This window comes from Sceloporus undulatus, chromosome 4, assembly GCF_019175285.1.
Source record: "Sceloporus undulatus isolate JIND9_A2432 ecotype Alabama chromosome 4, SceUnd_v1.1, whole genome shotgun sequence".
NCBI classification, from domain to species: domain Eukaryota; kingdom Metazoa; phylum Chordata; class Lepidosauria; order Squamata; family Phrynosomatidae; genus Sceloporus; species Sceloporus undulatus.
The window spans coordinates 73,989,339-74,014,729 of record NC_056525.1 but is presented as its reverse complement, the minus strand read 5'-3'; the positions used below and the strand labels follow the sequence as shown (position 1 = coordinate 74,014,729).

At 37.9% G+C, this 25,391-nt stretch overlaps 1 protein-coding gene and 1 non-coding gene across 4 annotated transcripts in view; both read right to left on the bottom strand.

Moving 5' to 3' along the window:
* Positions 1-25,391, bottom strand: part of RNF220 (ring finger protein 220) — a 376,648-nt gene that overhangs the window by 37,397 nt on the left and 313,860 nt on the right. For 2 of the 3 annotated variants that reach the window (XM_042463245.1, XM_042463247.1), the window contains exons 10-13: positions 15,069-15,170; positions 7,598-7,694; positions 6,642-6,728; positions 1,670-1,725 (exon numbers count right to left, since the gene is read on the bottom strand). In XM_042463245.1, coding sequence (XP_042319179.1) covers positions 1,670-1,725; positions 6,642-6,728; positions 7,598-7,694; positions 15,069-15,170 — 342 coding nt within the window. The remainder of the gene's footprint in view (positions 1-1,669; positions 1,726-6,641; positions 6,729-7,597; positions 7,695-15,068; positions 15,171-25,391) is intronic. The other variant, XM_042463246.1, reaches the window with a different exon arrangement.
* LOC121930177 lies at positions 23,497-23,655 on the bottom strand. Its single transcript, XR_006103845.1, has one exon. It is a non-coding gene; the product is annotated as a U1 spliceosomal RNA (small nuclear RNA).

Genomic DNA, 25,391 nt, shown 5'->3' with positions numbered 1-25,391 from the left:
TTTCTGGACAAAGCATGACTGCAAATAATAATTCTGGTAATATAGATTCAGCAAACTGCCTCCATGTGCAATTTGCTTCTTGACAGTTCTGCATTTAGGATTCCGGGACATCTACATCAGGAAGAAATGTGTGTTTACAGGCCAGATGTTTACTCATAAGTCACAAATTCATGCCAGGTCTGTAATCAAAATAGGCAAAAGAAAGGCCTCAAAGTTTCTTATAAGCCTTTCTAAAACCATCATGGACAATGCTTAAGGGAAGAATATTACAGAGTACCTAGGACTAGAGGTGGAGGTGAACTGAAACTAACTTTACTTGATACAAATTGTCTCAAATATATTATATTTAATCCTTCATTACCATGAAGAAAGGGAAGAATGCTGTATCACACAGAAAACCAAACCAAAACAAGTAAATAATTAGATAGTAATTACCAGACTTATTTAAGAAGTCCCTTTACACTAAATTTAGAACACACTCCCCATCAACATGGGGACTTTGTATCGACATGTCATATTTTTCTTACATGGTAGACAAATATCACTTTAAAAGGGTTACATGCACACTAGTGGAGAATCAGTATGAGAGTTGGATTTGGATTCTGGAGAACACAATCATCAAGAGAGATGTACTCTTTCTCAAACCTAAACCACTGCACAAGACTGTTGTGATATTAAAGAGGTACAATGCCCTGAGCTCCTTGGTTCACACAATAAAATAGGGGTATTTTAATTCCATTGATTCGTCTATCCATCTAGAACTATAATCTGGTCTTCAACTCTAACAAATAGTACAACTCAACTCTAACAAGCTCAAAAAAATAGTAATACAAAAGACAAGTATTTTTAAAAGCTGAATAAAAATATAAGCTGTAACAGGACAACACAGCCAAATTAAATTGGATTTAAAAGGTTTTTTAAAAAAAACACCTAGTTTGCTTTGGAAAATACAAAAGTATTCAGTTGATTTTCAAGTTACAATTAGATTCAGAGCTAAGTGAGCCTCCAACACTGAAGTATTATAACTGTAGAGTTCTTATCAGGCATCACTATCTTAATCTTGATAATGGAAATACCTGAAGAAGAGAAAGACTCAATAGCTAAGAAGGTTCATATGGCAATATGAATAAATACTGGGACATAGCAAACATCTCAAAGCACAGGTCTCAAGGTAAAAATCAGGAAATTGGTCTGGGCAACAGAATCCTGAATTTCTAGGATTCTGAAACAAATGGAGGGGTTTGACATTCCACATACTATCTGCTAAGTCTATACCAAACTAGCCATAGTACCAAAAGGAAGAATAACTTTAATGCTGATCATGCTGCTCTGGAGAGAATTGAAATAAAACCCCATAAACTTCTCCTTGAGTGATTTTATAGTTTTAACTGAACTACCACTCTCTTGTTGGAAAGAAAAGGCAGTACTTGTATCCATGAACACAAGTTAAAGTGCTGCAAAGATTCTCCCATTAAAACCCAATAGTTGGAAGACACTTTATTTCAGTGGTTCAACTGCCTGGTGTTATGTGCGAGAGTTACTGAGAAAAACAAAATGCTGCCATATGAATAACATCAAAATTGTACCCTGAAACACTATTATTGTTCTCCAAGTGCCTGTGTGACCAAGGAACAGACCTAAGCCTGTCAAATATGTATTTTGCACTCACCATCACTTGCCCATTTAGAGAATTCTGGTGTTATCCGGGTACTAGGCGTGCCACCACTGAGCAGGGGGAAAAAAGAAACAAATAGTAATGAATAGTATGACACAAAAAAATTCCTTGATATACTTTCTATGTATCAGTGATAAGGATTTATCATTTATATGGCAAATAATATAATTTAGAAATCCATTTGGTTTAACCCCAAACAAATATTTGACATGGAGCATTACTGCCATTTTGCTGACAGAAAACCGAGTGAAACATCTGTACAGCCACATAATAAATCCTGCACAGAAGTGAAACTTGAGCTCACATATCCCAAAACCATCTTAATGTATAGCCATAAACCCAATTTATGGATACTACCATACTTCCATAGCTCCCAGTATGGCATAGCATAGACTTCTGCAGCTATAAAGTTTGTATAAAGATATGAGGTAGTAGTCTGGCTTTTGTAGATACAATTCAGTTCTATTATGCCCCTTAAAACTGTGTCCCACCATAGTTTAACACAGCAGTTTAATGGAGATTTGTGAAAGCAACACCTATCCTCCGCCATCTGGATAGCAGTTTTCCTTGTTTTCTTCTACCAAGAATTGCAAAGTGAGAGAATAGAGAGAAGCAATTGTAGCATAATACATTTCAGTCAGTTCCAAAGGCAGCTAGCACAAAGCTAGGTTCCTAAGTGCAGGTTCCATCAAAGCACCAGCAGTTGCATTGATTCCTACTTATCTCTGGGGCAATTCAAGATGATGGTTTAAATTTGTGTGGCTTGGGCCTCCCAAATTTCAGAGCCCAGCTCTCTCCTTTGGTCCAGTTCCCATCTTTAAGACTAGTCAGCCTTAAAGCTGTTGAATGTTTCATTTCTCCCTACAGCTATGGAACTTCTATCCTAATGAAAGGAACTGATAATTTTTAAGAAACACTAGGAGAATGTCTTGAGTTTTAACAGCTAAGGTTAAAAGCATGTCTAGAGAAAATGTTACTGAATGTTTTTTAAAGCCTGGTCAGGATATTTTGACTACCACAGTAATTATGGGTTTGCCTAAGTACATTGCTGGCCTGATTCACGTGGCAGGGAATATCTTAGGCTCAAGTTTCTGCAATGGAACAGAGAGACTGTGATCTGTTTTATTTTAGGTTTTTTTTTTTGAAGGGGGGGGGTCCATCGTCTTCACCTGATTTGCTATTCTGGTCAGCTGATTTCTTTGTGAAGTTTAGTTTGGCAAAGCAGACCCGCCTTGCAGGGATGAAGAGCCAACCAAGATGGCCTATTTCTAGAAACTAGGTTAGCAGGTCTGGTAGTTCTGTTAAGTCCTTAGTCTTGCTGTGAAATGAGAAGTCCATTGTACAGTTGATACCTAGTACCTATGCTAGTGCTGTGGAACCCACAAATCCACTTCATTTACAAAATGTCTACAGGCAATGAAACAGGGTGGATAAGAGCTAGGATACAGGTAGCATGAGCCTGCTGGGGTCAGGTCCAGAGAGACCAGGATTGAAACACTTGGTTACCTGCTACAGCAAATTTGCTAGACGTTTTGAGGAGAAAACTGCTTGTATTCACTTAAAACCTGATACCACAACTGTTGCAATATCTGGGGAAATGGCTACTTCCCCATCTGGCTAAGTTTCTTGGAATCAATTTCAGTTGTCACAGACTGATGATATGGACAAGATATTTGAATCAGTCTATGCTACCACATGGAAGCTTGACCCATGCTATCTTGGCTGATAAAGGCTAGTTGAGGTGGACTGACTGGGTGGATCCAAGGGGTAATAAATCCTTGTCAGGAAGTGCTGCCTGCCAGTGTGAATGAGGCTGTAGTGCACTCTTTCCTGAAGAGGATCTGGACTCAAGAGATATGTGACTACTAATCCTCCACTGCTAATAACCTCTTTATGGTAAGCTGTTTAAGTATGTGGTGGCTAGGCGAGTTCAGATGTTCTTGGAGAAAACAGATTATCTGAACCCAATTCCAGTCTGGCTTCAGGCTAGGATGTAGCGCTGAGACAGTAATGGTTTCCCTGGCTGAAAACCTAGTCCAAGTGAAAAGTGGAATGTTAACTTGTTGGTCCTCCTATACCTTTGAGGCTTTTGATACCATTTGATCATGGTTATTTTACTGGACTGGCTCTTCACAGGGAGTAGAAGGCACCATGCTACAGTAGATCTGTTCTTACTCAAAGGCCTGCTTCTGGAGAATGATACTGGTAGACTCCTGTTAATTCCAGTTCTATTAAACTGTGATGTGCCAAATGTTTCCATTCTATTCCCAAGTTACTTGCAGAAATGCTTCTCCCTATACAATCTGCCCTGCACACTTAGAATAACTGGTAAGAACATGTTAGAATATCAATCAACCAGGCTCATATTGTCTTCCCAGAGAGTCTTCACAGCAGCTGCTCTGAAATTGTGGAACGATCTCCTGGAAGTGATCCATCTTACTTCCTTGGAGTCGTTTAAGAGGGCACTTAAGGCAGATCTCTTCCGGCGAGCTTACCCACCTGACCTTGTGTAAGAGATACCTTCAGATCATTGTATGAATCTACTGCATCACCACTTGATGAGTCAGTTTTAAGATTAACTATTATTTTTATTAATATATTTTATATGTAATTTATTATTGATGTATGTGTTTTAACGGATTGTAATCCCGCCTTGATCCATCCGGGAGAGGTGGGAAAATATAAATAAAAACTATTATTATTATTAATAATAATATTAATATCAATATGAAATCACTGGGTGAGATCATTAGTAATTTTGGCACTGGATGCTTTCAATATGCTGACACTCAGCTCTACTTCTTAGGGATCTTGTAGCACCTTTGAAACTGAATGAAAAAAGCTGTAGCATAAGCTTTCGTAGACTCCTCAGATGCATGGAATGAACTGGTGATGAGGAAGGCCCTTTATAACCAGACTGTACAAATTGCCTTGGAAATGCAAGTCTTGTGGGTATGGTGATGATGTGACAAGTTTTAACTATGGTTGCTGAGGGACAAACTCAGGAGGAAAGATGCTGCCTAAGGTCAGGATGAGTGGATGACCATATGAATGGAATGGAGTGATGTGACGCACACAGGAAACAAGATAAACACATCACAGCTCAGAATTTAAGAACTTTAAACAAAAAATTAATAAGCAAGTTTTATGCCATCCTTTAAACATCAAATATTAGTCACTGTCCAAATTATTGAACAAAGCAACTACTTGAGGCAGACAGGTGATTCTATAGTGTGAAACTTGATTTCAGGCCCCAGCTTGCAACAAGCTAAGCACTAGGAAAACTTCATTTCATTGCTCTATCAATCTTTTCAACCTTGACCTCGAAGACTCACTCAGCCTAAGAGACTGGAGCAATGTAAGTGCTGTTTCCACACAGGGCAGAGGGCTTGAAAAACCAATCCATTTCTTAGCTCCCTGTTAACACCCATTCAGTTATTTGTCTGAAGTGCTTTTTAGAAGCTTCCACATGGAAGCCTTTGTCAAACTCCAGCTGACAGCTTATAGTAGCCCAAAATACAGAATCAAGTAGTACAAGAACCAGGGCCTACTAAGGTTACCCACCTAAAGAAATATATTGATGCTAATAAAGGATGATGATGATGATGATGATGATGATGATGATGATGATAATAATAGCAGAAACTAGAATGTTCTGGGAGTTTGTTCTGCTGGTGTTCTGAGCACATGCAACTATTCCCAAGCCATTGAGAGTCTTGCTTTCACACAAATTATTAGTGTACTAACAACCAATTCTAGATTTCCAAGCCATACACCAAAAGAATTCAGTCAGTTCCTTAAGAGTGGCTAAATTGCAGCAAGGGTTGGATGAAAATTAACAGCTCTGAAAATGAATCTTATGGTTTGTAGGTTTGGAACTACAGGATAGTTGTCGTTTCTGGAAAAAGTTAAAATGCCCTTCATTATATCGTTCTACTGTCTAGTTGAAACTTTCTTTTGCTATTTTTGGAGGGGGGATCTATTGTCACTAAGGCGTTTTAAGATGTTTTTATTGTTTTGACTAATAGTTTTTTTTAAAAAAATGTTTCTTTCAGAGTCATGTGGCTAGCAACATACTAAAAAATAAAATTCATTTAGAAGCAGTAAAAAGATCTGCTTTACTGCACTCTTGCCTCATAGACCACTAGTTAGCAATGTGAAAGTGCATTTATTAACCCTTGAAAAAAATTAATATTTTCTTTAATCTTAGAAGGGTGCATTTCCAAATCTCAGATGACCATAAAACTGACTAAAAGTACAGAAATAATATATTATAAAGGGGCAGACACTATAAGGAGTTACATACCGGGCATGTGATACTCAAATCACATTACATAACCTATAGAAAGTTAAGGACATTTAAGTTCAAATCTATGGGACTAATCTTGGAACCATGTATGTACTTGCCTCACTGATTTCAGCGAGATATGCAATGTGCTTAACAGTGTCACTATTGCTCCCAGCTCTTTTCCTTTGCTTATTTATATTTATAATATTTCTTGTGTCTTGCTCTATTTAATAAAAAATTCAGAATTCAGGTCTTGTCAAAAACTCCATACATTGCAACCCATGAGCCCTGCTATTACACTGTGTTACACATCTACTGTACTTGATATTTTCTTTGATATCTCTAATGGGAGAAATTAGGGGTTTTTTTCCTAGTGTAGAAAGCCTCCCAATAGTAGGAGGCTATTAACACATATCATGGAAAGGCAGCAGAAACAAACTGTCTTTTTTTTGCAGTGTTGACATATATGTGGCCAGCAGAATTTTTACTACTTACCATTTTATAGATGGGTAGCTGTCTTCCTGGAATGTGCCAGCTCCACAATTTTTTTCTGTCCTTGTGTCATACTGAACTGAAAAGGTATGCACCTTGAAAAGTCCTCTTCAACCCCACTCTCCCCCAGGATGATGTAGCACACCATTCTCCACATTCATACAATACTTTTAAAGAGTCACTTACTTTAAGACTGCACCTCTTAGTGCTTCTCTTTCTTTGGCTTCGCCTGGTTCTTCCCCAGTGCATGGAATAATATCTGCCTCTGTATATCTGAGCATGGAGAGTTAAGGAGAGCAAAGGCTGATATAAACATTATGGTTTTCATTTTAATGTTTATTTCAAGCTATAAAGGTACCGCAGCCAAGAGAAACTTAGAGGTATGCAATGTGCAGTGCAATATATAATTGCAAATGCACCACACAATACATTAAAAAACAAAAACAAATAATGTGACGTACTGAAGATTAACTTTCAAAGAGTACTAGAAATGCCAAGATGAAAAGCAAACATTTATCTGATAAAAACACATTCATTTGAAAGAAGCGCAAAGGGAAACTTGCATCTTCTGAGCAAGGAAAAGCCAATGAAGATTGCTGCTAGGGAATAACTGAAAGCAGACAGGATCACTAACTGAACAACATAAATCACCACCCATCTCTGATTGCAGAATCATTTTGTGTTTCACTAAAAAAAACCAAATCCCAAATTCTACCAATCTGAGCCTGGTGCAAGAGACATACACTTAGAATTAAAAAATTGTAAGTGAGGAATTATTTCTGAGTATCAGAACTCAAAAAACCTCTCAGTGTTCTTGTGCAAAAATGTATTCCAAATGTTCTTGATTTCAGAATTTGAATGTAGAACAAAAGAAGTGTAATTTGAAGCTATTATTAAAATGAATGGGAGTCAGAAATCCTGGTCAATCTATTACAAATTATCCTGAGATCTACTAGTAGATACAGGTGTACATTTGGCCCACTGGTGATTTAGAATACATGCAACTTGTGTGCTGATCTCCTAAGTTTTAAAAGCTAAAACAATTAAAACCTGTGCACATATCAGGAAAACAGAAATGTTTTAAGTGGTTCAGCAAAGCTACAGCCTCACAGTGGGAGTCTAGGACCTCTAGAAAATGATACTGTGATTTTCCATATTCCACTGTGTCATCTCCATCCACATCAAGATCAGCATCACTGTCTGGATTCTCCTTGCCACTGCACATAACAAATCCAGATCCTGGAAAGAAAGAAAATGTGTGGAGCATATGTTACTACACTGAACACCAAACCAAGGAACATAAAAGCTTGGCATAGGGGAAGAATGGGAGAGAAATAGCAATTTCATCTGCACAGGTTTGTATTGGTTCCCTTCCTCTAGAACAGTGCTTCTCAACTTACACCCCTTCAATTTCTCCTAGTAGGCTAGTAATGTCTCCTAGCATCTGACAGCTGTCCATCCTTGCTTTAAGGTCACTGTAGCAAGAGTTTTATGAAGATTATAACTTGTTGTACATAATAACACTGGCAGAAATTAATTCAAGTTTGTTATATTTGAAAAGAGAATAGTTATTTTATATTTTGATTTATGAAAAATACATTTATATAATTCTCTCTTGTTCAAACTAAGGCTGAGTCTCATTTGTTCAGAATTCCAAAATATTCTAAAAACCAAAACCTTTTCATGGGTAGCTGAGCTAGTGACACCTTTGCTTTCTGGTGGTTCAGAAACACTTTGTTTCATGCATAAAAATTATTTAAAATATTGTATAAAATGACCTTCAGGCTATGTATATAATTTGTATATGAAACATAAACAAATTTTATGTTTAGTTGTGGGTCCCATCTCCAAGATACCTCATTATGTATGTACAGTGCTACCTCGGGTTACGAAATTAATTCGTTCCGCTGCGGCGTTCGTAACCCGATGCATTTCGCAAGCCGAAAAAGGCTTTTCCGAAGCGCGGCTAGCGGTCGCGTTTGAATTTCGCGCCGAAAAAAATTTCGTAACCCGAAAAAAACATCGTAACCCGGAACAGTTTTTTCCTATCTAACTTTTTCGTATCCCGGAAATTTCGTAACGCGGTCAATTCGTATCCCGGGGTACCACTGTATATGCAAATATAGGTATTCCAAAATAAAAAGTTCAAAATCCAAAACATTTCTGGTCCAAAGCATTTCAGAAAATGTAGACTCAATTTGTATCTAGCAGGGAGACTGGAAATTGTGGGAAAATAACAAGCCTCTCAGATGTTGTAACTGTACCATGCAAGAGCAAAAAAGCACACTCAAGCAAGTGCTAGCAGGCCTGTGATTTATTGCGATTATTATGCCAAACAACAGGAGCCAAACATAAAGAAATATTGAGGTATTAAGACATGAAAAGGATAGCTTAGACTAGTACAATTTGGAAGAATTCTATATATTCCAAATGCAGAGGTGGGAAATAGGGATTCAACTTGTTCATTCAACCTGTTGAATGTATCATACATTGAACCATACATCATTGAATCATACATTGATAACTAATGTTTGGGTTTTCAGGAAGCAAACAGATTGCAGGCATTACCACCAACTCTGTCATAATCTTTCATCCTTTCATCAAATTGAATTCTCAGCTTTCCCCATCCCTCAATAAGATCTGACCATATGAGAAAGATTTTAATGAGCAAAGGGGGCCAAGATGGAGTATGATGGAGGTGTTTTAAAGAAAGGAATGCATTTAATATCAAGATAGCATGAGCTAACATTCAATAGTGTAAGGAATCTCCCTGCTCCAAATTATAAAAGGCCACAGACAACACAATTTTGGGAACTAGACCTTAAGCATTAAAGTAAAATCAATGAAGTTATCTGAGAATTTTTGTTCACATAGTTTCATTGGGATTTCACACAACCCTGAACTCTATGGGAAATCTAGAATTAGTGTTAAAATTACTAATTCTGAATTGAGAAAATTCTGTATTATATGATTCAAATAAGTAAGTAAAACAAACCAATTAAGAAGACTTATTCTGTTTACTGTCTTTCTTGGCTACAATCTGGATCATCTTTTAGAATTAGAAATTTTGTATTTCAATTTTATTCCACTCCTCTGCCACCATAAAGGCTTGAATATTGCTTTTGAAAAGTTAAAATTGATTTTCTGGATTGTACAACAGCCATTTGATGGTATATGCACTAGACAATGAACAACCCAACAACATAGACAGCCTGAATGGAATCCCTATTAAAGTCTGTGTTTTAGCTAACATGTATACTTTCCTTTAAGCCAGTGTGATATAGTGGTTTGAGCACTGGACTGTGACTCTGGAGACCAGGTTTCAAATTCCTGCTCTGCATGACCTTAGGCAAGTCATACCCTCTCAGCCTCTGAGGAACGAAAAAGCAAATCCCCTCTGAACTTGTCCAGAAAACCCAGTGAAAGATTTGCCTCAGAGTCACCATGATTTGGGAATGACTTCAAGATACAAAACAACAAATACTCTCCCTTACATACAGTACAGATTGAGTCTCCCATATCCAAAATGCTTGGGACCAAAATTGGTTGGGACTTTGACTTTAAAAAAATCTTTTTTTGAATGTCTGTATTTGCATAAATGTACATAATGAGATACTTTGGAGATGGGACCCAAGTCTAAACACAAAATTCATTTATGTTTCATATACACCTTATACACATAGTCTGAAGGTAATCTTATGTAACATTTTAAAACAATTTTGTGCATGAAACAACGTGTGTGTACACTGAACCAGCAGAAAGCAAAGGTGTCACTATCTCAACCACCCATGGAAAAAGTTTTGGATTTTGGTGTATTACAGAATTCTGGATAAGGGAGACTCATCTATGATTCTATTCTTTATTTCCTCAAATACAACACAGGAGTTATGGCTGTATTAATTTACAGGAGCAAGAGTTGGGACTGGTGAAAATCTAGAAAGAAAGAAGTTTCTTTTATTTCTTCACTTCAGTAACACCACTGATGCAAAATGAGGAGAAACAAGCAACTTTTAAGTAATCTTATTTCTAATCCTATATGCCAAATGAAGCCATCAGTTTACATTCCTATGATCCAGGCACACAGCCAGGCTGGTGGGGATAGATTGCTCGGCTGTCCCCCAATCAGGGCCTCTGGATGCTGCCACCCATCTTTCCATCTTCTTCCTCCCGTGGCTGGAAAGGTACAGAGCATGATATGCACATATGCACATATTTTCATGGAGGTGCAGGCTCTGGCAATGAGGAGTGGCCACAATGGCTGCTCTTTTAAAAACCTGCAGGCCCTCTTAGATCAATGGCGGTGGCGGCAGTGAAGACACAGAGACTCATTTATATTTCTTGACATGTGCTACCTTAGCTATGTTCCTACTAGGATCTAAAATCCAAAGGCTTTCCTTTTCTCATCTTTCCACATGTGCTCAGGAAGCACGGAACACAGACAAGAGTAAAACTTGAGAAATCTGTTTCATGGACACCAAAACCTGATATGCACAATTCCAGCATTTTTAAGAAACATCTTATCCAAAGATGGGAGAATATGACATGTAATCTAGCTCTGAACAGCAAGCCAATAGTGTATGGTGATGAAATAAAAGATGTTTATATTTCAGAGTGGAGATGGATAGAACAATGTATAAATAAAGTACTAAAATATATTTTTTAAAAACAGTGGCAGGACAGCAATTGCCACACTCTTCAAAAAACAAACAAACAAACGGAGGAGGGATTTTATGCACATAAGCATCTGAACAATTTTGTAATTATCACAAAACATCTGCTGACTTTTATCACAAGACTCACAACTTCTCTACGACTAGGTTACTTTACCCTGGAAGTTATCACTAGGTACAGTAGTAGTTATTGCAGTACTCTGCTATCCCTCCTACAATAGTGATTTTTCCATATGTACACTGTATTATTTGCTAATCTACACATGATGTGCCAAATTCTGCAGTCAAAAAATATATTAAAATTATGAAAACATTGCATTAATGAATTTGAATCAAATGTTCTAATACATGCCTACAGGTTTCTTTCTGACAGAGTGTGATTTTTTGTCTATGCATGCATAAAAATTTCTATTACAGCATCTCACACTTTTTAGTAAAACAACTGACTTTGCCAAAGAAGGGAATGTGTGTTTGAAAAGATTACAATTTTTTAGAAACATTTTCTCATATACCATCAGAAGTACTATGTGGAGGTGTCTTAAACCTCTTAGTGTGTGGAACAAAACAAGGCCCTGCCCACGGGAAGACTTGATACATAATTTATACCTATCCACCAGCTTTAAAAAGTCATGGATCCCTGCTCTACACTAGAGTGAGACAGAGAGGAAAAGCTTTTAAATCTTGAGCTGCCATCAGGTAGTATTCTACACATGGCTGGAACTGTCCATAAACAGATCCTGCCCTCAGCATGAAGATGTGTTTGAGAATGGTTTAAATAGGGTCAAAACTTTTGTTGAACCTTTGAGGCACACCTCATTCACATTTCTTCACCACACAGGGCACTGAAAACACCACAGCAGCTGTTTAAATATTTGAGGTCTACATTGCTTCAAATTTATTATTCATCCCATTTCATTCAAACCAGATTTCTAAACAAGTACAGTTATAAACAGATTAAACAGGATGTTCTCTTAAAGAAGGACAACCCAACAAGACCACACCTGCTTTGTGTGTGCAGATGAAAATAAAATGAAAGGATTTTAAAAAACTACTACTTTTGTCATACTGTATATGTATATGTTGAAGGCAGGCTTTGGGAACAAAATTATGGATTTTGATATGACCTGTAGATAAGTTGAGGATAAAACTTAGGGGCATGTAACAAAAGATGCAAAGGATGAAACAAAAGAAAATGATGCCAAAGAACTTGCAAAAATCCTAGTAGGCATAACTGTTTGTGTTCACCCTAAAGGCTGGATGGATGAGGAGGGAACTATGAGAAATGCTGGCTGTGTGTGGGAAGTGACCAGGAAGAGATGGAGCTAAAAAAACATGCACAAGTCAAACAGGATGAAAAGGCAAAGCAAAGAAAATGGTAACTATGAGCCCGTACAGACAGGCCAAAATAAAGCTGCTTTGGGTCACTTTGGAGGTATGCTGTTTAAATGATGCATGTGTCCTAAGAGGCCAGAAGTTGCGCCAAAGCCACGCTCCAATCCTAAGGAATGGAGTGCAGCTTTGGTGCACCTTCTGGCCTTTTAAGATGTGTGTGTCATTTAAACATCATACCTCCAAAGTGACCTGATGCAGCTTTATTTTGGCCTGTCTGTATGGGCCCTATGTTAGCAGTGATTATAGCCTTTAACATTAATTGATAACTTTCCCTGATTTATCCCAGAAAAACTGACACACATACACAAATGTCTTAATCAAATCCTTCAAAGCCCAATTCCACTCCTTTGAGGGGAAATGTAATGGAGCTTTTACTGATTGCCATTTTTCTACCCAGGCATTCAAAAAGGTCAGAAGCAGTGCCCTAGCAGAGAGAGTAGAAGGAGCTGGTGCTCTCACCTTTCGCCACTCAACTCAGAGAAGGGGATGGCTCCTTTTTTGATAAGAGTTAAAGTACAGTACTTACACTGACCCATGGATAAGTCAAGCCAGGTTTTTTGGGTCAATTTTCTGACTGAAATGTCTATACCTATACTTGAGTGTATATAGTAAGTGCAATTTCATCCTGCAACATGTGGAGTGCTGAAAGTCCAAGACTGAGAAGAATAGCCAACAAAAATGTCTGCAGGCCACTCTATTATTGCCCTGCCCAAAAGCCTAGCACATTTAAGTAAGTGCTTGAGGCAACACATTTCAGGAAGAGAGAACACACATCTTTCCTAATTTAACCTTATTAGCCTTTACAGTTAAGGCCAATCTGTCCTTCATGTTTTATATCTGCATATCTCCACTTTCTATTAATTGAAAGAGGAGAAGAGGATGCACACATTATATAATTACCCACTTGCTAGGCACCATTAAGAAGAGAATGTGTGTGGTTGGTTGTTTTGCATGGTATGTGCAACAAAAGAGCCTGCAGTCCAAGTTAGGGGATCTGAGTCTTGGGAAAATGACCAGTACTGGTTGAGGGAGGCTCTCTTAGATTTCTACAATTTCCTGTACAGACAAGTCTGTCAGTTATCTATCCTGTGGCTTGCCTGTCAATATTTAACTTTGTCAGTAAAGTGACTAGATAGATTTAGATTGCTTGAGAGATGAGCTAAGATCAAAACCTACCTCAAAACTACTCTAAAAATTCTACTCCTTAAGCTTAGGATGTGTAGACAGAGAAGTTGTTTCGTGGTAAGGGACAAACAGGCAACACGTGCTCAAATGTGTTCCCTTACTACTTCTTGGTACAAAACAAGCCCTGGGAGGGCAGTAGCAGTCAGGACTAAGGTCCAAAACATATTGCAGAAATAATCCAGTTTGAGACTGCTTCAAGTGGTCTAGCTCAATGCTAGGGAATTCTAGGAACTATAGTTTTATGAGACATTTAGCCTTCTCTGTCAGTTCTGGTGCCACAATAAATTACTAATCCCACGGTTCCTTAGCACTGAGCCAGGGCAGTTAAAGCGATCTCAATCTGGATTATTTCTGCAGTGTGTTTTGGACCTAAGTCACTGCCCTCATTTTCATCATTCTGAATTTGACATCATGCCAAACTTTCAGAAAAAAAAAAAAAAAGAAAGAAAAGAAAAGAAAAGAAAAGAAAAGAAGAAGCCACCTGGGCCACATCAAAGATCCATTTTAGTCCAGTATACTATTTTTCCAAAATTCTTAACCAGCTGCTTCCAGAAAATAAAGGTAATAAACCTCCTGTGGTACTGAGTTCCCTCAAGCACCACCTCTGGCAACTGATATTAAGACACATTTCCTATGGAGTTGGAAGATTTCATTCATCCAATAGTTAACGAGAGCCCCATCCTTCATGAATGAATTCAATTCCCTTTTAATGCCATAATCAACTATTCTAAATCTGGCTGATAAGAATCCTGTTCTCAGTATTCATTTAGCTCACCATCCCAGACTAGAAGTTAACAGAGCATGTAACATGAATGAAGTGTGGAACAATTAATTAAGAACATTATATCTAAATAAGTAGCTTAAGTGGTGGTAAAAAGTAGAGAAAGCCAATTCTGAAAAGTATACATGTTTTTTATCATCAGAATGAGGAAAGTGCATTATAGTTCTAAGATTAAATCAAATATAAAAACTCTGTTTTAAGGCTTATTTGACTTCCCTACGAGAAAAGCTGCATTTTGCCAGCTCACATCTCTTTTCTGAATGGTTTTGTCTATATACCACTCATCTTTGGTGACACAACCAACTTTACTGAAAGTAAAGCAACACTATTCTCTGACATTCTTAATCCAAGATGCCTACTTAAAAGTCCAGACAAACAAGAGTGAGCATGCAGGTCAGACTCTAGGGCCATTAAGCCAGGGAAAACAAAGTTACTGTTCTGTCTCTGATCCCCCATTGCTCTTGTAGGCGGCTGCTCTGACAAGCAATTCCAGCACCAGCATTGAGTGGCACCTCTATAAACCCTGTGACAGTTCAGGAGACAAACTCTCTCATCAGTCAGAATGTACCTATCAAGATCACTTACCTTGAGAGCACAGTAGCCCTCCAGCGCTGTGTACACAGCTCTGCTCCGCTTGCCCTCGGAGCAGCTGGCCCCAGCACCAAAATCGAGTTAATGCTGAACATTCTAGGAGTTCAGAACAAGAAACATTCCTGCTGAGATATGAGTACAAAAGCTTGCAAAGAGCAATGAGGCCTTTCTCAGAGGCACAGCAGGCCAGCTTTAATCTGCACATATTATACAATTCTGGTCTTATCCAACATTTACAATGAAAATGGATTGTTTTACACTTTACAACCCTCAACAGCATAACACATTGTATGGACCTGATCTCATCTGATTCTAGAAGCTAAACAGGGTCAGGTTTGGATAGTATCTAGATGAGAGGCAGGTAGGTCTAGGAAATAATCCTACCTTAAACTTCAAGAGAGTCCCTGCTGTCACTCAGTTGACTACACTGGGCTTGATGTAGTCAAGTGACTACAATGAGCAGTGATCTGACTCAGCAAAGCAGCTTCCTAGATTCCTCCTTAATCTCTTTTAAAGAACCCTTTCCCCCTTACTTCTATATTATTTCTCAATAAGAGGATAGCACATATGGTATGACTCAAGTGTTACTGAAATTATATAGCTTGAAAAAAGTTAATGGAAAACTCTGTCCTACCATCTGATAAACTGTTAGAACTAAAGGGTACCCCATGAAATTCATTTACAGCTAAACAGTAAGGCACCAATAGTTGTAGCAACAACTGTAATTTAATATGATGATCAGATGCACACCTAAATTAAAAATTAATAAATCCATCATCGTATTAACAGAGATGAGGAAATCATTAAGTCTCCTGTGGTCTGTATAACCACCAGGATTTCTGAAAAAGGGAAGAGCTTTTTTCTTTTTGTTGTCATCAGTGCACAACTTTTCTTTCAATTACAAGCCAACTCAAAACATAGGGAGCAGTGAACTTTATTGCTTCAGGAAATACTTACTAAAAGGCCAAAAGCCCCTGCTAGAATTTCTAACAGCACTGTTGCAGTAGGACTCTAGGGATGTCCATGATTTCAACTACCATCCTGTCAGAAAATCCCACAATTGAACACTTAAAGCATTTTTTAAACAAAAGTAGTAACATATTTTAGAAGCACCTGTATTACAGGGTGAGTTCCTAATTGCCTCCTTCCCTGTTATGTATCATTTTGCTCTTTTAATTTTTGCCTAAAAGAATGTGTATTCCCCCTCTCCGGCAACACAGCCTACACCTACTTTTTAAAGGAGACAAGCAGAGCGCTGTTGCAATAGTTCTAAGGATTCCATTACATTTGGCGTCGTATTACACACTTTGTGGGCTTGGGACTCATGACACCACAACAGTAAGAAGAAAATTGCTCACTTCCAAAATAACATTGCTAGGAACTGGGAGTTGCAATGAAGAGTAGTGAAGCATTCCCTAATATTCTTACACAACTTTCTTGAATTATCTCAAGTTGTTTAAAAGCCCTTAGGCATGTTCATTTACAATGCTCCATAAAAAGATCAAAATTCAAGTCTACTTCTTCAACAGTTTGATATCAAATTATTTAGATAGCCTCAAATCCTACTAGTGCAATGCAAATTGTATAGTTTGTTGCATGACAGGGACCAGGTAATGAATTTATGGCTCAATTCTGCTGAAAGGAGGGTGCAAGAACCAGCGATTCATCATGGAAAATGTTACATAGGGAAAAGGCCAAACAAGAACTGTTCCTGTGGGGGGGGGGGGGGGGCATCTGCATAGCCATTCACTTCACTATTGCCAGTCCTTTAGTATAAGTGACAATAGGTTACCAACTGCATTTTCAGTTGAGCTATTTATCTGCTATGTGTATGCACATTTCTACTGCTGTGAAACAAGACTGTGACAGATATCTATAGGATTACATCCTCTTTTAAAAAGTAAACAATAGAACTAAAGCAATTAAAGCACAGACTCTTTTTACAGGTAGTGCTACAGATCAACTATTTCTTTTATTCACTGTTATTCCAAATCTCTTCTCACATGACAACATCCAACTTAAGTAGGCACTGCTTATATTTTAGCTGCATTTAATCAGGAGGGATTTATGGATATATTGCTGGATAATATTACTGATATTAAATTGTAGCCCACTTTAAGATACAGACCTGCTGTAGGAATCTTTGTCAACCCTTTTTGCAAAACAAGAGAGCTGGCCAGAATCAGGTAGTGTTCTGTACTAGCAGTTGTGTTAAGGTTGTGCAGTGATGCCTCTGAACAGCCTCCTTCCCCAATATTTTATTTCCTGAACAGCCATTGTGGCCACAATATATTTTCCTTCTGCTGCCATTGCCTATGCCAACTGAATTATGCTGGTGTATGTGTGCAGAGATTATTCTGGTTATAATCTGTTTATGGAATGTAGATTTTGACCACTGCTTGGAAATAACAGGCACAGTTTTTCAAAATATAATGCAATGAAGGGTAACACCATTACTTTTTTAAAATTGTAATGAGTAACGTTTACTTATTACTCCTAAAACAGTGTTGTTGTTGTTCTTGGTGTTTTTGATCTGTTTTAAATTATGCTGATTATGGTCATGCAACTAATGCAACATGTGACTAATGCAACACTTTTTCAAATAACAAGTAATGACAATCAGGATTTAAAAGAGAAAAGAAGTACAATTAATTCAACTTTGGCCTTGGTGACCCTACTCCTATGATAGTAGGATTCAGTGCTAGTTTTTCCTATGTTCAGGGTGTGTATGCAATACTCTAACTCTTGACTTCTCATTTAAAAACTAAATCAAAAGATTTGTAGTCTGAATTCATTTCTCCCTCTCTCCTGCTGCATAGCCTTGACAAAGATTGTAACAGCTAGAAATAAAATTAGTGTTTATGGGAATTAGGTATATTTGATGGGAAATACAGTCTCAATTTAGAAGCTGTTTTCTTAAAGTAGTTTTTGCTAATTTGTTTCCTCACACCAGCCCTTAGCTGAGTTCATTCACCTGTTTTTCCTAGTGTCACTTGCTGATTTATATAAAAGGAATAACCACCATCACCCCCCCCCCAAAAAGGGAGGGGGACAAAAAAGAAAAAGCAACAGCTATAAAAATGTTTGAATGCTGCCAGGCCTCACACACGTTTCCTGGGAACAACTTTTGGCAGCACTTGTTTCCTCAGCTGCTGAAATATCCCTAAACTAGCACCAAGAGAACAAAGTGGCACGGATGTTGCTTCTCTTTAAGCATGGCTTGGGGAAAACCAACTCCCTTGCCTCCTTAAAAAGGCAAGAGCAAAAGTAAAGGATTGAGTCAAGTTAAATCTCTGACAGCTAACAATTGCTGTAATTATTAAACTGCAATTTTCTATTATTATATTATACTATAAATGATCAGGTAAACAAGAGGTAAATTAATGACTTTCATGGCTCCAGGCTGATGGAAAATTAATCTGACTACAATAAGATGGCAAAGTTTGGTTTTTACTGGCTGCTACAGAGGCAATAAATTGGGTTCACTGAATTTATAAAACATAAATACATAGTTCTCCAGTGTATAAGGCTATGCGCATGGATTACTATAGCATAAATAACATTTCAAAGTAATCTTTCATGCCACGAGAAAACTAACAGAACGTAGGCTGCAAGTTTGCATCCTGATTGCTTCTAGTCATCTTTACTAACAGACTAGAACAGCAGGCTTTAAAAGAGGGTTGTCTAATTTTATGGCTATTAATATATTGTGGTACTGCTATATGTCAATGTGAACACAACCAAGTCTATGCTTTATAACTTTTTTGTCTGCAGAAAGCCTATCTGTCCTGTAAACAGCACCTCAGAACTTAGCTAACAGCATTAAACAAGTTCAATTTGTGTCTTTACTATACCTTGGCTACAGTTAAAAAAGGGTTCCTTTATCTATGGTGGTATGACAATTTCTCCAGTGCCAATGAAGCCTAATATTCAGCAGGACACATGCAGGCATTCATGTTCTTATTTGGGAAAGGCTTCCACAACAGAAGGGGAAACATACAAGCAGAGATTTAGCAGTCACTGGTGTAATTTCCATGAAGGTGGCTCGTTGTTCTCAAGGCGATAGAATGAAAACAAAAAAAGGAAAGGGAGGAATTAAAGTAATCTTGAATTACTAAACAGGTTCACATCAGTGGATCAATAAGCACCACTGACAGAGATCACAGTCGCACAGCAATTCTGCCAATAACAGAGGAAAGCATAAAAGCTGAGAGGATGACTTTTCTAAAGCAGCAGAGCATGAAGCAGCAACTTGGGAAAGCAACCAACAGCACTGCCCTGGTTTAGAAGCATCAGGGGAAGAGCAGATCTTTGCTGTCCACTTACTTAAATGTCAACAATGTATGTTTGATATAATCATGGGATAGAATAAAGACACCTAAAACGTACAAATCAAACCCTCATACTCCCAGGAAACTAATTCTAATCCAAAGCAGCAAGGTGAAAGAAAATCAGTGTTAATTTAATCAACCGAGCAGGCTACTAATTGCAAAACTATAGCTGCTTATTAGCCATCTGTAGTAATGCTCCCTTTCTGAAGCTACACCAATATAAATTAAGAATGTACTTTCCAAACCATGCAGGCATTGGTGGTGGAGTGGGATGGGACTGGATCGGCTCAGCAGTCCAAGGACAGGAAGCAAACCACTAAATACATGAAGCCAGAAAGTAGGGGCAGCACAGCGTCCTGCCAGTTTCAAACTGAAATTAGTTACAGATGCAGTCACGGTGTCTTGTGTAAACGCTATCGATTGGGAAGCTGACAGTCTTAGGAGCCTCAATGCTAAGACAATCAATCTGGCAACAGTGTCACCTGCCACTTTGCTGAATAGTTGACAATGCAATTATCCAGTGTGGAGGCAGGGAGTTGGCGTGTGTCAAACGCAGTTAACTACTTTCCGGGTACTACTTGATAATGTGTTTCACCGCCTGGTGCAAGAGACGACACGTGAAGACAAGGAATGGTTTACAGTCATTGAGAAACCAGACTTATACTTTTTGGCCATTGGTGATGGAGTGTGAGGAAGAATGGAACATTGCCCCAGCTTAGCAACTGTATTTTAATATGCTATTAAAATTGTGTCAATCAACACGCTGGCAGTTCAGGCTAAAGGGTAGCCCCAGATCCCTGAGAGGGACTGTGTTCAGGGCAGATGGCTTGGGAAATCTGCCCCTGCCACAAATGACTGGCTTAGAGACTGAGGTATAGAGGTATAGAGAATTTAAAAAAATACATATGTGCATAAGACTGTGGAGAGTAATGCCACAGAAGCTAAGAGTGGATGAGTTCACAATGTTAGTCTTAAAGCAATAAAATGTACTGTACTTTTAAAGTGAATGTTCCTAACTTGAAAATACTCCATTTTCTGTATGGAGCAGTTTCAAATGACACCTCTTTATCATAGACTCTGGCCAATTTAGTGAGATTGATTGCCATATTTTTACTTCATCCCTTATCCTCCATCAATTTCTTTCTCCTATTGTTTCTTTCCTTCTCATATGATTATGCACTGCAGACACAGGTTAAGAGAGGAACGTTTACTTTAAATAAAACTGAGAAAGATGAGAAATCTTTCAAGTTTCATTAATCTTGTCAACAAGAAGTAAAATTTCTGCCATTCTCTTTACTCAGATCACACACTTTTAATGAAATGGGGTACCTCAGGTGGTCACATGGCAGTCACAGCATCCTACCTTTGCCATACTGAACATATTTTTCTAAAGGTGGTAAAAAGGTGGAGAAATTTACATCTCAGTCTCTAACCTTTCTATATACAACTAAAGCCTATCTTTCTATAAGCTAAATTCATTGTGACATCATTCTCTTGAGACTCCTATAAACATATTGTTATTATTGCTCCATGATGACTTGAATGAGCCCATTTATAAGTAAAATAGGGTGATCTAAAGATAAGGTAGACAGTTCACATACATTGAAATTCACTAAGTAAACAGAAATATATTTACAAGACACTCAGATGAATAGGTAGCCAGAGAAGAAATAAGAGTGACAAAGAGCTCTGCTCTGGGCAAAGGCAGGAAAAAGAACTGGTTTCTAGGATAGCCGAAGGGGAGAAGTCAGTATAATCTGTTTGTTTTCAGCTATGGTGAGACCTCAGTTCTTCTTGCCTGTCAGTGAGTGATGACTGAGAAACCTAAGTTTTGTGGATTCCTCCTCCCAACAACCCAGAGAATGGGGGATGCTGTGTCCCTACCCACATCTTTTGCTATCCTTCTGTTTACTGTCACTATAGATCTACTTCTCAAGCTGGCCACCTTCTAAAAGTTTCAATCTTCACTTATGCCTTTTACTAGGTACACAATGTACACTAGTGGTCATGGGATGGGACCAGCTTTTGATGGAACATTTCTCATTCTTGAATGTGTTTCCCAAGGGAGGGAGTTTGAGCAAAACACCAACATCTTGCTGTGTGGTTCATTCCTAAATACATTTGGAATAATGTAGAACACCAGTATGGACTTTCACAGCACTTGGTAATGTACTATGGAGGAAGTGAGTGCCAAAAATCCACAAACAAATCTTTTTTTTTGTTTTAACCCAGCCTCCTTTTAAGGTAATTTGAAAGAACATGTTTGAAATCATTTTAAAATCAGTCCAAGAATGTGTGAACTTATAAAACCTACAGAATGTTCATGATGCTGTTGGAGAGAAAAACAAGTTAAGAAGTGGCATAACTGAGAAAAAGAAAACTGACTTCCTATTGCCTTATAACCATTTATTCTAATCTTTGTCCAGATGTGTTGGAATCAGTTGTCTCTCTGCTTCCATTAGCATGGCCAATGTTAGTCGGTTGGGATGCACTGTGCTGCTGGTCCCCACTTGTTATCCTTCTAATGATAACTGACATTTCCAATCCCTTGTGGTCATGAAATTTAGATGATAAACACTCACACATATATCTTTACATGGTCTTACAGGCCCTCATTTTCATAAGTAAAGCAGACATCTTGAAAAATAAAAAAATCACCTGCTTGTTTGAAGCTCTAGAACACTACATTCAGGAAAACTCACTCTACAGCTTTTCTACAGATCCAGGTGACAAAGAACCCACACAAGTTCCTGCACAACCAAGATCATATTATTTACCATCTGATTAATCTACTTTAATAACAAACCAACCAACCAACCAACAAAAACCCTGCATCTATAATTAGGTATGAGGAACATCTGACTTTATAGTTGGGCAACACCTTTATTAGAGCCAACCAAAATGTCAAAAAAGCATGGAAGCTTTCAGGTTTCTCCTGAAAACAAACAAAAACACAAGTTGCCACTTTTTTGGTAGCATTTATCTTGATGAAGAATTCTGGAGAACTTGAAGGCAATTTTGTGGCATTTTGGCTAAACCTAACAAAGGTTTCACCCAAATGCAGGTTTTAGTTATTTATACCTGTAATACAAGAAGCCTTTCTACACCCCACTCCCAAGTGAGGGCAAGCCTAATCAGTCTGATCAAAAGTTCTTGCTGTTATAACTCAGACTGTATTGCTTTAAAAACAAACAACAAAAACAACATATCTAGATACCATAAGGGATTCCTATATTATGTAAAGGTGGGATTCATAGAAAAGACAAAAGTTCCATTTTCCTTTCTATGCTTAAGAGCAGAGAAGCCCCAGGCATATTTACAGCCTCATCTTCTGACCTGTGCTCATTTTATTTAGCCTGTTAGGTGTGCGACTCTAAAAGCAACTACATTTTCCTTTTCTCTCAAGTAATATTTTATTCCAAGAATGCTTTCTGCTATAATTTAGGAAATCCATGTCTTCTAGTAACCACTGCTCATCTGAGGGAAAATGTTCTAAATTCTGCTTCATAAACTCTATGATGACTATGCAAAATATATATCTGCAAGTACACTCATCCCTCCACATTCACTGGGGTTAGAGGCACTGGACCCCTGTGAACATGGAAAACCTGCAAATAACAAAAACACAGTTTTTACCTGAGTCAACACCTCTCTAGGAACCTCCAGTGCAACTCTGCAGTCAACATCTGTCAGACACTGACCATAGAATTGTGCTGGACAAAGGCTTAGTAGAGTCCTTTCTAGGAATCTCTAGGTTCTTTAGTGCAACTTTTGGTTAAAGTTGACCACAGAGTTGCACTGGAGGACCTAGATATTCCTAGAAAGAACATATTAATAAAACCTGTGAATAATCAAATCCACAAAAGTCAAAGCCTCAAATGTGGAGGGACTAGTGTATTTCAATTAAATTTATTGCCTACATAAGAATAAATTTCCTTTGAGGAAGTCTTTTTAATTTTTCTAGTAGAACACATACAAAACACATACTCTTAACAGCCATCTATACAATCTAGATCACAAAAGCAGCTAGGCCAGCATAAGAAACCACTGGCCCTCCAAATGTTTTGGGCTTCAACTTCCAAAAGCCCCAGCCAGGGGAAATGCAAACGCAATTCCCTACGACAACAAATTATGCAGTTTAATTTTCTGCATGTGAAGAAATGTTGGGGATCATATGGTTTACAATGAATAAACCACACACTGGTAAAATCATCTTCAATATCGTGGTACCACACCTGCCAAGTAAGTATTATAAGTAATCTTGAAGTTAATTTTGTCTATAGAGTAAAGAGTTTACTATTTGACAGATATCTTACTGCAATTAGTGTGTTTGCTTGTGTTACTCTAACAGATGCATGTCAAGCAAACAAAGTAAACTATGTACTGTATATCCACATATTCACAAGTATCAAGATCTGTAAGAGCTGACATCCAGAATGTCATGCATATTATTTTAGCTGACTTTAGTATTTTGTTACCTGTTTTATTCATAATGTACTTGTTGCTCCATTATACAATTGAAGAAAAAGAAAAAAGAACAGTTTAACAGAAAGATACAATACAATAGCAACAGACTACTCTGAGTAAGAATTGTTATTTGTGGAATAAGTCAAAGAAAGCAAAAAATATGCTAGTTACCTGTATCTATGCAATGAAAGGATGATGCACCCGTTATGGGTAGTTTACATACATTCAGTGTCATTTCCTTTCATCAAGCCCATTAAAGATTTATGGAAAACAAATGTTATTTATTTATTTGTCCATCCAATAATCTGCACAGATGGCTTTTGTCTCCTGGTCATGTGGGCAAACTTGATAGCTTCTTGTATTACTGACACTTCTTTGATGTTATCTTAAATGCAACCTCAACACAAAGTGGATGACAGAAAGCCACAGATCTATTAGGTTAATAGCTACCTAAAGAAAAGCATCTTCCTCCTTGTGCTCCAGAGATAAATCCAAAAAATATAGCTAGTAATCTCACAGGAAAATAAGTGGCATGTCACTGATCTGTATAGCTCATCATTCCCAGTAAAACAACTATGATGACATCCACATTTTGCTACAACCATTATACTTCTAAAGATAATCAGATAAAGAAGTATGAGAAGAGGAAGACAATGTGTTTCTATACTAGCATGACAGGGGCACTGCTTCCACTGACTTCCACATTACTGAACTGCCACACTTTAAGTTATAGCTTTGTTTCCTCAACTGTAGGGATCTGTCTCTTCAGGCTAAGGATTCACTGCATACATAGAAGTATAGTTGCTGTTGATGGTGATGCCCTTTTTGCAGTTTATCTTTTAGAAAGATTGCTGTGACATCAGTGCTCACTGCAAAAAACATTTTGAAGCTGTAGAGACAAACAGGCTCCCAGCCAACAGTGAAATGAAAGCCATCTGCTGGAAATGTCACAGACTTGTATTTTTAATAAGTCTGATTTTTCATATACAGTAGTTGTAACAAGTGCCGATACCATCAATACACACAAATACACAAAATATTCTGCAATGGCAGGAAATAAGCATCCTTAGTTGATTCTTCAGTTTGCAAATTAAAGGAGCCTGCCGGATCAGATCTCACAACTATTTAGACCGGCAACCTATTTTCTATGAAAGGCAGTTGGATGTCTTCAGGAGACTAGACAGCAAGATATAAAGGTAACTATTCTCCCTTGTTTATCCTCAGCATCTAGTATTCCAAAGTATAAAAATGACCTTGAATTGAAAGGCTACATTAAGGAACCCGCCTGTTCACTGCAAAGGGATGTTGTAGCACCTTTGAGATTAACTGAAAGACACAATTTGTAGCATAACCTTTCATAGACTGAGTTTGCTTCATCGTTGCATGGAGTGAAGCAGCACTTTACTCCATGCATCTGATGAAGCAGATTCCACCTACAAAAAGCTTATCTTACAAACCTCTTTCACTCATTTTCAAAGGTGCTACAATATCCCTTTACATACTGATCCAGACTAATAAG